The sequence below is a fragment of the Staurois parvus genome, unplaced genomic scaffold (genome assembly GCF_062004578.1).
Source record: "Staurois parvus isolate SC_StPar_1 unplaced genomic scaffold, SC_StPar_1.0 ptg000059l, whole genome shotgun sequence".
Classification (NCBI taxonomy): Eukaryota; Metazoa; Chordata; class Amphibia; order Anura; family Ranidae; genus Staurois; species Staurois parvus.
The window spans coordinates 1458504-1472899 of NW_028317855.1; the positions used below are offsets into that span (position 1 = coordinate 1458504).

General features: G+C 40.2%; 1 protein-coding gene across 2 annotated transcripts in view; it reads right to left on the minus strand.

Annotated features, from left to right (window-relative positions):
• Positions 1–380: 380 nt before the first annotated feature.
• Positions 381–14396, minus strand: part of QPCT (glutaminyl-peptide cyclotransferase) — a 204285-nt gene continuing 190269 nt past the window's right edge. For both annotated transcript variants that reach the window (XM_089668536.1, XM_089668537.1), the window contains 2 exons: positions 8635–8751; positions 381–2838 (listed from right to left, as the gene is read on the minus strand). In XM_089668536.1, the coding sequence (XP_089524662.1) occupies positions 2693–2838; positions 8635–8751 (263 nt within the window). In that variant the 3' untranslated portion in view covers positions 381–2692. The remainder of the gene's footprint in view (positions 2839–8634; positions 8752–14396) is intronic.

Sequence of the window (14396 nt, forward strand, 5' to 3'; positions counted from 1 at the left end):
TACAGCATGCAAAGCCTCGGTGAAAGAAAATACTAAAAAATGTTGGAGACCATAACTGATCTGTGCTCTGAAGTTTCAGAAATATAATGGAAGCCTATTAAATTCGATGTAAATGTAATCACTGACATTTTATATATGCAGTATCATGTTATTGTATTGCAGTCTGCATCCCTTTAGAAGCATTCAATCTTTTAACAGTATCTCACCAAAACCTAAAATTTGACCTTCATTGTAGTAAAGACCTCTGGTAAATCAAAGGGGCAATCACCTAAGCAGGAAATTACATTCCTTTGGGGGCATTCCATACACAGTGTATGTGTAGTACACATTCAGGTTGCCATATTGCATTACATTTTACAAAAAATTACAGCAGCTGGAAATTGAAAAAGATAGGTCATTTTTAATAACATTAAAGGAGATATATGGTCACAGCATACACTTTCATTTTATAACATCAGCACTGTAAAAGCAATACAAACAATCCAGTACAAGTTCAGTTCCTGCATTACCTGCATGCTTTTCAGCTTCTCTTCTGCTGTTTACTTTCAATTTCTAAAGACTACCTTTCCCTTGGTACCTTACTGCCTGCAAGCAGTGATCATTGTACTGACTATGCCTCCTGAAACTTCTCCTCTCATCACCTCTGTAGTTCAGTTGGCAGGCTCTGTGAAATATGTGACACAACAGAGCCTACTCACAAAGCATAGTGAATACATGTCACAGAATTTAAGGAAGTAAATCTTCACAAAGTAAGTATACAAACTTCAAGATCATTCAGATTAATAGGAGTAAGATAGAAATAATCAAAATACAATGTGGAAATGAATATGTGATTTTACATTTTGACCATAGATACACTTTAAATTACAAATGGCTTGTGTAGCAATTGTATATGTTATATTATTTTTTTTTATTTGGTATATTTTTTTCCCACAAAAGTGAAGTTGTCTTTTAAACCTGCAGCTTTCATTAAAATAATACCTGGTGGTCCTGCCATGATGGAGGTCATGGATCAGGCACTTCCTAATAAGGGGTGACAGATTTGTGGGAGACTAAAAGTGGCCATTTCAACACATATTATGCAAGCACAGTCCACTGATATTTTTATAAGGAAACCTACCTGGAGAAATGATACGTATCCGTCACTGGAGTGCATGTAAGCATTAAGTAGCTGCAAGGGGGCTGCAGGAGATAAGCAGCACTGAGATGCAACAGTCAATGAAAAATATGTGAAAACAAGTATTTTATTTTTTTAATTAAAACTACAGTATTGTATATAATTAACATGTATAAATACATCAATGGTTCATATAATGAACTCAGGGTAGAGTTATTCATCCTTAGGTTATCACAGAGGACAAGGGGCACTCTTTATGTCTGGAGGGAAAGAAATTTAATCTCCAAATACGGAAAGGTTTCTTCACAGTAAGAGCTGTGAGAATGTGGAATAGACTCCCTCAAGAGTTGCTTCTAGCCAGATCAGTGGATTACTTTAAAAAAAGGCCTGGATTCTTTCCTAAATACACATAATATAACTGGATACTAACATTTATAGGTAAGGTTGATCCAGGGAATATCAGATTGCCTCTCGGGGGATCAGGAAGGATTTTTTTCCCCTGCAAGAGCAAACTGGATCATGCTTTGCTGGGGTATTTTGCCTTCCTCTGGATCAACTTTTTTTTGGTTGAACTGGATGGACTTTTGTCTTTTTTTCAGCCAGACTAACTATGTAAAGCCCTCAAAGATGACTGAATAGTGACCTGGCCATCCTTCCCACTTTATTTACTCAAACATTACATTTATAGTGAGGGAAGACAAAACAACACTTTGAACAGTAATTTGAGAGTCATGATTGCTGCAACAGTGAAAATTCATCATGAGTAGGATTTTTCTGTACTTACAATAACTTAACCTTTCTCTGCGTTTATGGAGGGACAAATCCCAGAATGGAATCTTGGCCACAGGGTTATAGCTCCACCTCCAGGAGAAAGAAATTAGGCACAAAACACAGAAGCCTCTGCCTAGAGGCAGCCCCTGCTGGTGGCCAAACCCCATCTGCTACAGGCAGCTCACTTAACAGTAAAGCAGTATAACACAACTAGAGGAGTGGGGGCTGTATGCTTCAATGAATACAGAGGAATTGTCCGCCGGGGCTGTTGCAGCCAACCTTACATAGCTAGGGGTAAGCATGCATTCTGTGGATGCTCACTTGAGTTTTCGAAGACTAAACTAAATCTGCTAAGGAAGATGAACTAAGACTCCCAGCAGGGAGTTTAGGTCCCTGCTCCTAGACACTTGGCAAAAGATTGAGCTAACTGTTGCAGATGGGGGATTTGGCCACCAGCAAGGCATACACCTAGGTGGTGCTCTTGCTCTTTTGTGCCTAGTGTCCTACTCCTGTCGGTGGCCCTATAATGCTATGGTTACATTCCTTGCTGGGCTGTCCAATGAATGAAAGAGAAATAAATATTTTCAGACCCTCTATGCAGCTGTGTGTGGATCATCTGCAGGTGATAACACAACCGAGATTAACTGAGTGAACTTTAGCACAGTTGTTGCGTTTACTAGAAAGCAAATGCTCTTACTTTTTACCTGGTCTTGCTCTTTGTCATTTTTACAATAAAACATTTGTACAATTTTAAAATAAGTAATCTGAACTAAATATTTAAAGTAAATAATTTAAACAGAACAATCATATATTAAGATATTCTAGAACAAACACCTGAAGAATTTTATTGATGTTGTTAATAGCTGATGAATCAAGGTTTTCTTCATTATCTTCAAATGTGTGCCAAACAGCTGGAAAGGGTGACGGAATAAGGTGCAGGACTGAAACACCTGTAACAGAAAACTAAAGTTAGCTCCTTTGATTCAGATTGTGAGGAGCTCCACTCCCTTTGGTATAATATACTCTGTTTATGCTCATGAACTGAATATTGGTTCATTAGACTGTATCCAAAAACTTCAATACATTATTTGTGAAATAAAAAACTAAAGTTAGTTTATGTTTCATAATTAGCAAGCAAATAGGTAATACTGCAGCTGTGCTGGTCAAACAGCCAGAGGCTGTGCCCCCAAAAGGGTTTTGAAAGAAGGAAATATTTGGGTATGACCAAATTTTTTTTTCTAAAATGGCCATCCGAAAAGCAATAGCTTCATAAACTTTAGTAAACTTACAGCCCTTGTCAATGGCTTATCAAAGATAGTTGAATAAGCAAGGTGAGGTGCTTCAGTGTTGCTCCCCATTTCTGAAAACCCAGAGCCGTAACACTATATACTTATGTGCAACACTATGCCATATTCCTGTAGCCGTTGGCATGTTCATAATGAACTTTGCACTAAAGAAGCTAAAAGTCACCCGGTTGTTAAAGCCTTTTACTATGATGCACACAATCAAGATATTATAGAGGAATGTCACTTCCCCAGCCTGTTTTCTTTTTAAAACTCTCCATGAATAGTGCTGCGCTACCCCCTAGTGACCCAAAAAAATACACTAATAATATATAAACACCCTCCTGAGGATCAAACCCAACGTGTAATAGAATAAATCTGTGAAACAAATAAAGTCAATAGTGAAAATGAAAAACAAAAAAAAACTGGCTGAGCCACTAAATCCAAGGTGCTTGCAACAGCTTATCATTTATTTGTGGCAGCGCATGCGTTTTATATCCTTATTTCTCTTTTCTTTTTAACCCCCATTAAATACCATGATGGCTTGCCTTCGATTCATGTGTTCATCTGTCCAGCAGTCCCAGTGTTGTTCTACTGTGATTTGCTGCTCAGGTGTCACAGCCCAGGTGCCAGCCTGCTATCTTGGTCTTTCTCAGTGATCATGAGCCAGCTGTCTCTTCCAGATTCAAGCAGTTGGCCCATGATGATGTGCACCAGGTATGCCCATGGCTGCTGTGTGTCCCTACTCCTGCAGCTTCGTGGAATATGTGATGGGGAGGCAAGAATGGTGACACGGGGCAAGTTCAGATAAAAGAAAACAAAAAAAACGGGGCAAGTTCAGATAAAAGAAAACAAAAAAAAAAACAAAAACAGTAAATCTGCAATTTATATTGCAGAGGATGGGAGGAGTGCAAGAATCTAAAGTCTCTCAGGGGAGTGAGATACTTAGTTAATGCAAACCATCCTAAATCAGCAAACACCCTTCACTAACATCCTTATGCATACATGCCAAGCTTCTTTAACACCCCAAGTAGGATGGGTGTTTTCTGTAGTTTCTGTGCTATGACGTATACATTCTGTGCTATGTATGGTTTGTGCATGCTCTGTGTTGTGTGCTGTGTCTGTGTGTATGCTGTGTTGTATATGCCTTGTGCCGTGGATGTTGTGTGTGCTGTAAATGGGCCCGCCCTCTTCACTTTTTATCACAGTGCTATTATTCCAGAATGACTGGATTCCAACGTGTGTCTTGTGCTGTGCGCTGTAAATAGGCCCCCTCCTCCTTCACTTTATTAAGAGTGCTATCATTTCAGAGTGACTTGGGTAGGAGGCACAGGTTATAATATTATCTTATTCTTAATCTAAATGCTAATGGATTCACCTTCTTTGAGTGCTCCCAAATAAAATCAAGGTGAGTTTTTAAACGCTTCATTATCTTGTAGCGTCTGACTGGTCACAATCAGATGCAAGAACCTTTTCAGTGGTATTAATATCCCAAATGATTTCACGCACACTAATAATAATAGGATACAAATATGCAGTGATGAGCTCAAAGAGAAATAATGATCCAACTTTAGCATATTAAATAAATGCTGCACCATCGTGAAAACGTAATAAATGTTCCTCATGAATCAAGCATGTTTAGCGCTAACAATACCATAGATTAACGTGCATATGTGCAATAGTGCAAACGTAATCATCAACAATCGTCTGAATAGCACCAGTGATACTGTGATCACAACAAAACACTCCAAAAATGTCCATAAACAATCATGTTTCACCTGTCATCCACTTATGTTAGTTATGTTATGCTATGTTATGTTATGTTATGTAGTGAAAATCCTTATGATACCCCTCTGGGCACTTTCTTACATTCTTATTATGATCTTTAAATAACCTGAAGTAACTGCCCGCCCATACAGGCAGACATCTACACCTGCCATTGCACCTGCAATGCTGATCATGGATGATATGCTTTCCAGTTTCCTAAGAAAGCCACACTTTTTTACCTGCAAAATGTGCACTTATAATGTTCACAGGTGTAAATTGTATGAGATTGATCACTTGGAACACGTTGGAATTTCATATACAGTATGTGGAAGAGATGCTTTGCACAGTGTATTAATTGCTTTTGCGCAGACTGTGGCCACTGTGAGAGATAGCAGGTGGTTTATTGCTGTATGGACATTGATACACTGGCATGTACCATGGTTTGCACATTGTTTTTAGGTATATATTCACTTATTGATTTGTTGAATGTGAGTTTATTTGCACATTCGTTATATGTACATGTACATGTTTACGTATTGATTCAGTGATTTTATTATCTATTTAACATTTTTGTCACAGTTCACCATGAACACATCACATGAATTTACGTCAGCTAGATGCACGTTTATAGATTTAATGTGGGTATTAGATCTGCTGTATAAGTATAGGGGTGCTTGTTTATTGTTTTGGTGTGTGAATAGCATTTAGTGCAGGCAAGCCTTAAAGGCCGAACCGTGAACCACATCACAAAAACGCAATCCAGATCCATTCCGGATGCATTTCTGCATGCACATTTTTAATGCATTCTGGTGTGTTTGTGATGCATTTCTGGATGCATTCCAGATGTTTTTTTTTCCACTGTACTGGGTTCTGCTGCATTTTAAAATGCATTTTACCATGTTCCAGTACTGTCTTGTGCAGGATAAATGCAGCATCTTCCAATTTTTTTTCCTGGGACTAGAGTGCCCTGGAACTGACTGCACTGATGTGAACTATGCCATTGGAAATCATATAACCTACTTTCTATAAGTTTTTGATGCAGAAATAAAATGCATTGGATTGCGTGTGGTGCAAACAGGCCCTATGTACACAACACATTTTAATCAGGAGAGTGACATTATATGATATTTCTTTAAAGTGCATTTGTACCTTTCCCATGTATGGCAAAATAACAGAAACACTTAAGTGCCACCCTCCCTAAACACACATACTCATGTAACATAGACATACAAATGTAATATACTGCAGCTTAACAATCCTCACATGTGGTGGCTGCATTAGTTTTTCTTTTTTTTTTAGACTTTTTACCTCTGTTTCGCAAAATTGATTAAAAAACCGGATGCCTAACAAAAAATGCATGGTAATAATATCCTTGAAAATAGAGTCCCAAAATTGGGTAACTCCAAAGTTACATATAAATAAACTCAGCTGACTCACCAGTTGTGAAACAAAAAGTGGTGTCCTCGGAACCAATAATCATGATAGAAAAAACAAGGGGAACCAGGGGAAAGGAATCCACTGGCTTTAGGGTTCCAATGAGGACAGTCCGCGGCTTGAACAAAACCAAAATTTAGTTCAAAATCAAAAATCATACAAACAAATTACAGTTGCAAGAAAAAGTATGTGAACCCCTTGGGATTACGTGGAGTTTTGCATGAATTGGGCATAAAATGTGCTCTGAACATCATCTAAGTCACAACAATAGAAGAACACAGTCTGCTGAACATAATACTACACAAACATTAGATGTTGCCATGGTTTAATTGCACATAACATGTAAACATTCACAGTGCAGGGAGGAAAAAGTATGTGAACCTTTGGACTTCATAACTGGTTGACCCTCTTTTGGCAGCAATAACCTCAACCAAACGTTTCCTGTAGTTGCAGATCAGACCTGCACAACGATCTGGAGTAATTTTGGACCACTCCTCTTCACAAAACTGTTTCAGCGTAGCAATATTCTTGGTATGTCTGGTGTGAATCGCTCTCTTAAGGTCATGCCACAGCATTTCAATCGGGTTGAGGTCAGGACTCTGACTGGGCCACTCCAGAAGGCGTATTCTGTGCTGTTGCAACCATTGTTTTGTTGAATTACTTGTATGCTTTGGGTCATTGTCCTGTTGCATCACCCATCCTCTGCGGAGCTTCAGTTGGCGGACAGATGGTCGTACGTTTTCCTGCAAAATGTCTTGATAAACTCTGGAATTCATTTTCCCATCAATGACAACAATCCGTCCAGGCCCTGAGGCAGCAAAGCAGCCCCAAACCATGATGCTCCCTCCGCCATGTTTTACAGTGGGGATGAGGTTTTGATGTTGGTGTGTTGTGCCTTTTTTTCTCCACACATAGTGTTGTGTGTTCTTCCCAAACAACTCGATCTTGGTTTCATCTGTCCACAGTATATTTTGCCAGTAGTGCTGTGGAACATCCAGGTGCTCTTTTGCAAACTTCAAACGCGCTGCAATATTCTTTTTGGACAGCAATGGCTTCCTCCGTGGTGTCCTCCCATGTACTCCATTCTTGTTTAATGTTTTCCTTATTGTAGATGTGTCAACAAAAATGTTAGCATGTGCCAGAGATTTCTGTAGGTCTTTAGCTGACACTCTGGGATTCTTCTTTACCTCATGCAGCATTCTGCGCTGTGCTCTTGCAGTCATTTTTACAGGACGACCATGACTAGGGAGAGTAGCAACAGTGCTAAACTTTCTCCATTTGTAGACAGTCTGTCTTACCGTGGACACATGAACATCAAGGCTTTTGGAGATCCTTTTGTAACCCTTTCCAGCTTCATGCAAGTCAACAATTCTTGATCGTAGGTCTTCTGAGAGCTCTTTTCTGCGAGGCATGGTTCACATCAGACAGTGCTTCTTGAAACCAGTAAACCCAAAATAGGTGTGTGTTTTTAAGGGCAGGACAGCTGTCAGCAACACATCCAATATCATCACACTGATTGGAGTCAAGGTTGGCTCACTCCTGGCTCCAATTATCTCTGGGAGAAGTCATTAAGCTAGGGCCTCACATACTTTTTCCTCCCTGCACTGTGAATGTTTACATGTTATGTGCAATTAAACCATGGCAACATCTAATGTTTGTGTAGTATTATGTTCAGCAGACTGTGTTATTCTATTGTTGTGACTTAGATGATGTTCAGAGTACATTTTATGCCCAATTCATGCAAAACTGCACGTAATCCCAAGGGGTTCACATACTTTTTCTTGCAACTGTATATGTTCAACACCTCCACCACAAACAGAAAAATAAAATAAAAGACAACGTGGTCATACAGAAAGACAGCCCACACTCCGAAGTCCCGGCACCTCAATAGTGTACCTGTAAACCAAAGGGACAGGATGGAAGGACCTGAAGTGGATATATGAAAAATATGAGGAAATCTTCAATGTGGATGAAGACAAGAAGAAATAGAATCAATGAATATGGACAAAATAGCACAAATGACAGCTTTTTCAGTTGAAAAACAACAGACATACTAGCTAGATCACCAGGTGAAAGAAAGCCTAAAAAAGAAAACAAATTCAGCTAAGAATTGGTAAGCTGCGATATAATAAATATTTGCTTTTGGGTTTAATATCACTTTGGATAAAAAAATATCGATTGGATACATTTACAGCTGAATAAAAATGTCTTACACATACAAAATAAAAAAGAATTTGCTATGTGTCTGTGTTTACTTCTTACCTTTTTCTAAAAATGGAACATGATCATCAATAACTTGTCTTGCCCTCAAACCATTTAGAAAATACATTGTTTCAGATGGATGATCCTTCAGCAAGCTTAGGTTGTGCAGTCTTCGTTCTTCAAATGAAAAAAAAAGAACATTTTTAAAAGTACTCCAAATGTATCTGTCACTAAATTAAAGCTGGCTACATTATACAATTTTCTTATTCAATTTCCTTTAGACCTACCTTCAATTATGTAGTGCAAGGGCCTGCCTGACTGCATACAAATTGAAAATGTTTAGGTTTGACCTCATATTATATGATTTTGGTAAATCTAAAGGAAAATTGTACAAGAAATTTGTATAATGTATGGCCAGCCTAAGAATGTATTTTCACTTAAGCAACATTTGCATTTGAGTGTGACTACATCCAATGTAGTTCACTGGGTTCAGAATAACTTAAAGCAGAGTTCCAGCTGTTTTTGTGTTTATTAAAATTCAGCAGCTAAAAAAATTGTAGCTGCTGATTTTTAATAAACACACACCTGTCCCAGGGTCCAGCGATGTACTCAGCCCACTGTCCCTTCTCTTCTCCACAGTGCCGGCATCTCAACTGTGGGCACCAGGCTGTAACAGCTTGCAGCCTGGTGCCCACTGCGCATGCGCAAGTTGGGCTGTGCCGCCCGGCAATCTTCTGGGACCTGTGAAAGTTCCCAGGAGACTGTGGAAAGAAGGAGGGGGCTGAACTTCTGTCTCACTTCACCATGGCAAACTGAGCTGGAAGTGGGAATGGGTACCTATCAAAACCAGGTACCCCCTCCCCCCCAAAAGGTGCCAAATATGGCAGTGGCGGGGGGAGGAGCCAAACAAGTAGAGAGTCCACTTTTGGGTGGAACTCCGCTTTAACTGTCAATATCAGTAACCCATATGCCTTCCAGCAATGGGTTTAAACTGCAGCATGGTGCAGACAAGCTACAGTTTTCAAAAATAATTCAAGCAGATAACATGAAAGTCCCTGCTCCTGTGAAATTATAAATAAGTCTTATTGATTCATTGACACTGAGGTAAGGCAAATACATTTTTTTCAGCCATTAACATTAATCCCAGACAGCATTCTTTTGTGACTGGAAGAAAAAACTTCAGCTCCTAGTGGCAAGGCATATACCCAGTGCTCTACTGTGCCCCTATTAAAATAAAGAAATAATAATAAGGAAAAAATTATTTCACTGATAAAAAAATTTCTTTTTTTTTCTTAGCGTTTATTGCGGGGACCACTCAGATGTCCAAAAACACTCCCAAACAAAGTGAGAGGAAATAATTTCACACTTCACATATACTGTAACTGACAGACAGAGATCAGTCGGACTATCCACACAGGCACTTTCAAATAAGGCCTCTACTGTAGCAGCTGAATCAGCATGATAGAGCTTAGTAAATGTTTGAGGCGAGGACCAAGTCACAGCTCTTCATAAATAAGAAGCAGAAGCCTGAGGTTATACCACGTAAGAAGTTTATTTTGCTCTAGTGGAATGAGCAGTGACAGGAAAGGGTATAATCTGAGCCTTGGTTGTCTATGAATGAGAATACACTTTTCAAAAGTTGCACCTGGAAGTCAAAGACCTTACAAGAGCCTTCAGATATGATGAACCGAGAATCTATCTTGTGAATGGCGGCAGTATGGCTTAGGTAGGTCCTGACTTATCTTTGTACTAAAAGATCTGTACAAAGACTGAGCAATTACCTGACCATTAATCAGTGGCCAGTCACTGCCCCCCACTTTGTAAATGACAATTTACTGCGTTGCTGGTATTTGGAGCACGTGTCCCCTTTTGGAATTGTAGGATATGGGAAGAGCCACCATGTGACCCACTCCATTTCTTTTGGATGCCCCTGTTAACTCAGTGTTGATTTAATTTATCCCTAATAGGCATAATCTGGCATGTGGAAGTGAAGGTTATTACTTCCCCATTTTATTGCCCCTGCAATCCATGGCTGAGATTGCTAGTCTGACCATCGTTCCATCTAAACCACTCCACCTCAGCAGCCATACCTTTCGGGGTTTCCACCAGCATAAGTGACACAGATTATTTTGTTTTTATTTTCTAAATCCAGTAGCACCCCGCAAACCCCTGAAGGACCCTACCTGACAAAACGTGTTGGGACTCAAGCACCTCCCGCTATGGGTGTATCTTATAATAATATTTGAAGACTTGATGTTGATGACACGACATGTGATTGACTGTATATTTGTATTCAGGGGAGGTGTTGAGGGATTGCTGATCATTGACACTACAGTGCTTTTATGGGTTGCATACCCCAGGAGTTTCTGATGAATATTTTGTAATAAAATGTATACTTTAAAAAATGTTCTTGTTTTGATTTTTTTCCTGAGGGTGATTTACTGTTAAAGTCCCATTTATTCTTCTTTTTGTCATTAAACATTTTAGTGAATGTCTTGGTTTTTCTGCCTGCCCTGCCTTAAAGGGCAGGTATGACCAAAACCATTCTAAAGCAGGTGACCGATGGCTTAACTACAGGTGATGTTAAAGTGTTTCCACTTCTTAAAAAGGATGTCCTTTTACTCCTGATGATTTTGAAAAAGTTTAGGTGTGAACTTGCATTTCTGAAAGCTGATCTTAGCAGACATGTCGCTGCTGTACCTCAAACACTGATTTCATCAGGCTATTAATCATCAACCTTATGGCAAGAGGATTTTCGTTCAGAATGTTTGCCTTTGCTAAGGGAACAGGGAGTCTGAAAGTGATCTAAAGATGACACAGTGGTTACAGGGAAGACTCACTCAGAAACAGAGGGAGCACAGAAGTCAAAAGAAGAAGAGGGGCCCTGAATGCCAGAGAAGTACCTGGGGACCTTTCTATGATTTTAGACAGTTGAGTGAGAAACCCCTCTAACATAGAGGATAACTGTTGAAACCCAGATGCATTTTACAGTGTCACATCTGAAGGCTCTAACAAAGGTCCTTATGTGGTTTCCAGAAATCCAGGTTCAGAACTCCTGCAGTTGTCACTGTATGGGTCAGTTTCACCAGTATGGCACTGCAGTGGGTGAAAGTATACTCATTTGTGTCCAGGAAAGTAGCTTGCTGGGCTGATTTTTCCAAGAAGCAGAGGATCTGATGGGGTTGCACTGATTAGCAATGTCCCAGCAGAGCTTTCTCGCTGTACGCTGTGTTCCCAGGACCTTAAGTGCAGATCTAAAGCAACTGGGATACTGAGGCATGCAGGAGGGGCTGAAGTATGTACCTCATGCAACCTTTCTATCACAGAAAAGTTCCCTTCGGAACCAGTTGTGAAATAAACGTTCTCTTGGCTATTAAAGCAGTAAATATATATAGCGCTGTGCAAACGTTGTAAATACTTGTGAAAAAATGCTTTAAAGTGAGGATGTTTTCAAAAATAATGTAATGAATAGTATGTATTTATCAATTAAACTTAAAAAGTGCATAAACAGAAAAAAAATTAAATCAAATCAATATTTGCCATGTCCACTCCTTGCCTTTAAAACAGGATCAATTCTTCGAGGTACACTGACACAGTCAAACTGTTACTAAATCCAAGACCCTGAATTCACTCTATCTGGTCTCCCACAGTATACAGAACATGGAAATGCAATTATTTTAGTAAACATAAACTGCTAAATACCTTTTCTCATCAGCAGTATATACCAGTCGTGTGACTTCTATCAGCATCCAGCTGAGCACTGGTTAAATCTTGCAGGAGGAGCTTTCATTCTCCTCTGTCCTATGAGCCCGCATGACCCCTGACCCTCTGTCTGGACAGTGCTGATTGGTCCTGTGCTGATCACATGCACCCTCCCAAAGAAAAAAAAAACTCTCTAGCAATACACACCAAACTGAGCATGTGCAGCTGGCCGCCCCCAAGGCTCTGTTCTGTCAGTAGAAGGATTGGGGACAGTAGAAGAAGAGGAGGATCAGAGAAGACAGGATCAAACAGCCTTTTACACAATGTGGAGGATAAACCCATAGTGAGTATAAAGCATGCTTTACTGCATATACAGACTGATTTTATTGTTGTGGGTTTAGTAACACTTTAAGGATATTGCAGGCATATGGTTGAGTGCATGATTAAACAATTTTACCAAACAGGTGCTAATGATCAACAAGACAACATGTACATTAAAGTATATGTGTGAACCTTCACCTTGGAAAACAACCTATTCAGTTTAACAAAGAAATAAAAGGAAAAACATTTGTATATACATATACAATCACCGGCCACTTTATTAGGTACACCTGTTCAATTGCTTGGTAACACAAATTGCTAATCAGCCAATCACATGACAGCTATTCAATGTATTTAGGCATCTAGATGTTGTAAGGGATTTCCGGCAAGATGAATCGCAATTAGAAATGCGCATGCGCATAGGAACTCCCTAAGAAGAGTTGTTGGTTGTGCGCATGTGCTCAGAAATGTGCGATCACGCACATGCACACGCACGGCAAAGATTGGTGCCAGACGGCCTTTTTAAAGAGTGTCTCTGCCCATGTTAGATGCTGACTGGTCTTCAGCTCCCCCGTGTCCTGATTGTTCCTGTGTGATTCCTTTGTTGCTGACCTGACTTGTTCCTCACCTGACTCTGATTGCTCTCCTGATTGATACTGGTTCCTGACTTCGGCTCTGCTCCTGACCTTGGCTTTCCTTCTGATTCTGTACCACGCTGCCTGACTGTTGATGACCCTGGCTATTCCTATGACACTACTCCTGTCTCTTACCCTCACTACCTGCCCTGCTCTGGTGCAGCCTGGCAATCTACAAGACCTGCTCTGCTTGTTACTACTGTGTCTGAATCAGAAGATCATCAGTCTTCCAGGGTCATCATCAGCAAGAGCTGCAAACAACAACTACTGGCGCTCTTGTCCCCCTGGTCCTAGACTCTGTCTGTTCCAACTCCAGTGGGGTCAGGGCTAGTGACATAAGTGAGGCCGACCTCGTCATTTCAGTCTCCCATCAGGTACGTGACAAATGTGGTGAAGATGACTTGCTGAAATTCAAACCACGCATTACAATGGGTAAGAAAGGGGATTTAGGTGACTTTGAACGTTGCATGGTTATTGGTGCCAGATGGGCTGGTCTGAGTATTTCAAATACTGCTGATCTACTGGGATTTTCACGCACAATCATCTCTAGGGTTTACAGAGAATGGTCTGAAAAAGAGAAAATACCCAGCAAGTGACCGTGGTGTGGACGAAAATGCCTTGTTGATGTCAGAGGTCAGAGGAGAATGGGTAGACTGGTTGCTGCAACATTCAGATGGTAGGGTCAGAATTTAGCATAAACAACATGAAAGCATGGAACCACTCTCCCTTGTATCAACAGTTCAGGCTGGTGGTGTAATGGTGTGGGGGATATTTTCTTTGCACCAGCACGGTGGACCTAATAAAGTGGTCAGTGAGTGTATAAAAACATTATAAATACCTTTTTTTAATATGTTCTCAGGTGCATAAGTTGCTCAGAGAGCTGTGGGAGGAGAAACAACAGCACAGTGGTTTTCCCAATGAATGGCTGGTGGGTGGGGGGGGGGGCAGTGTGCCAGCAGAATTCTAATCTTTGGAGGTGTGCAGGCTGAGTCCCCAGCACAGCCAGAAAACCGACCATGCTATGCTCTCATGCATAATGTGATCAGTTTTTAATAGGAAAGCTGGTGTGCTGACAGGTACACCAAGTATCTTACACAAAGGAAGCAACACAAAAAGAACAGGATACTTTTTCATACAAGTTCATGGTACAACTGGCACAAATCA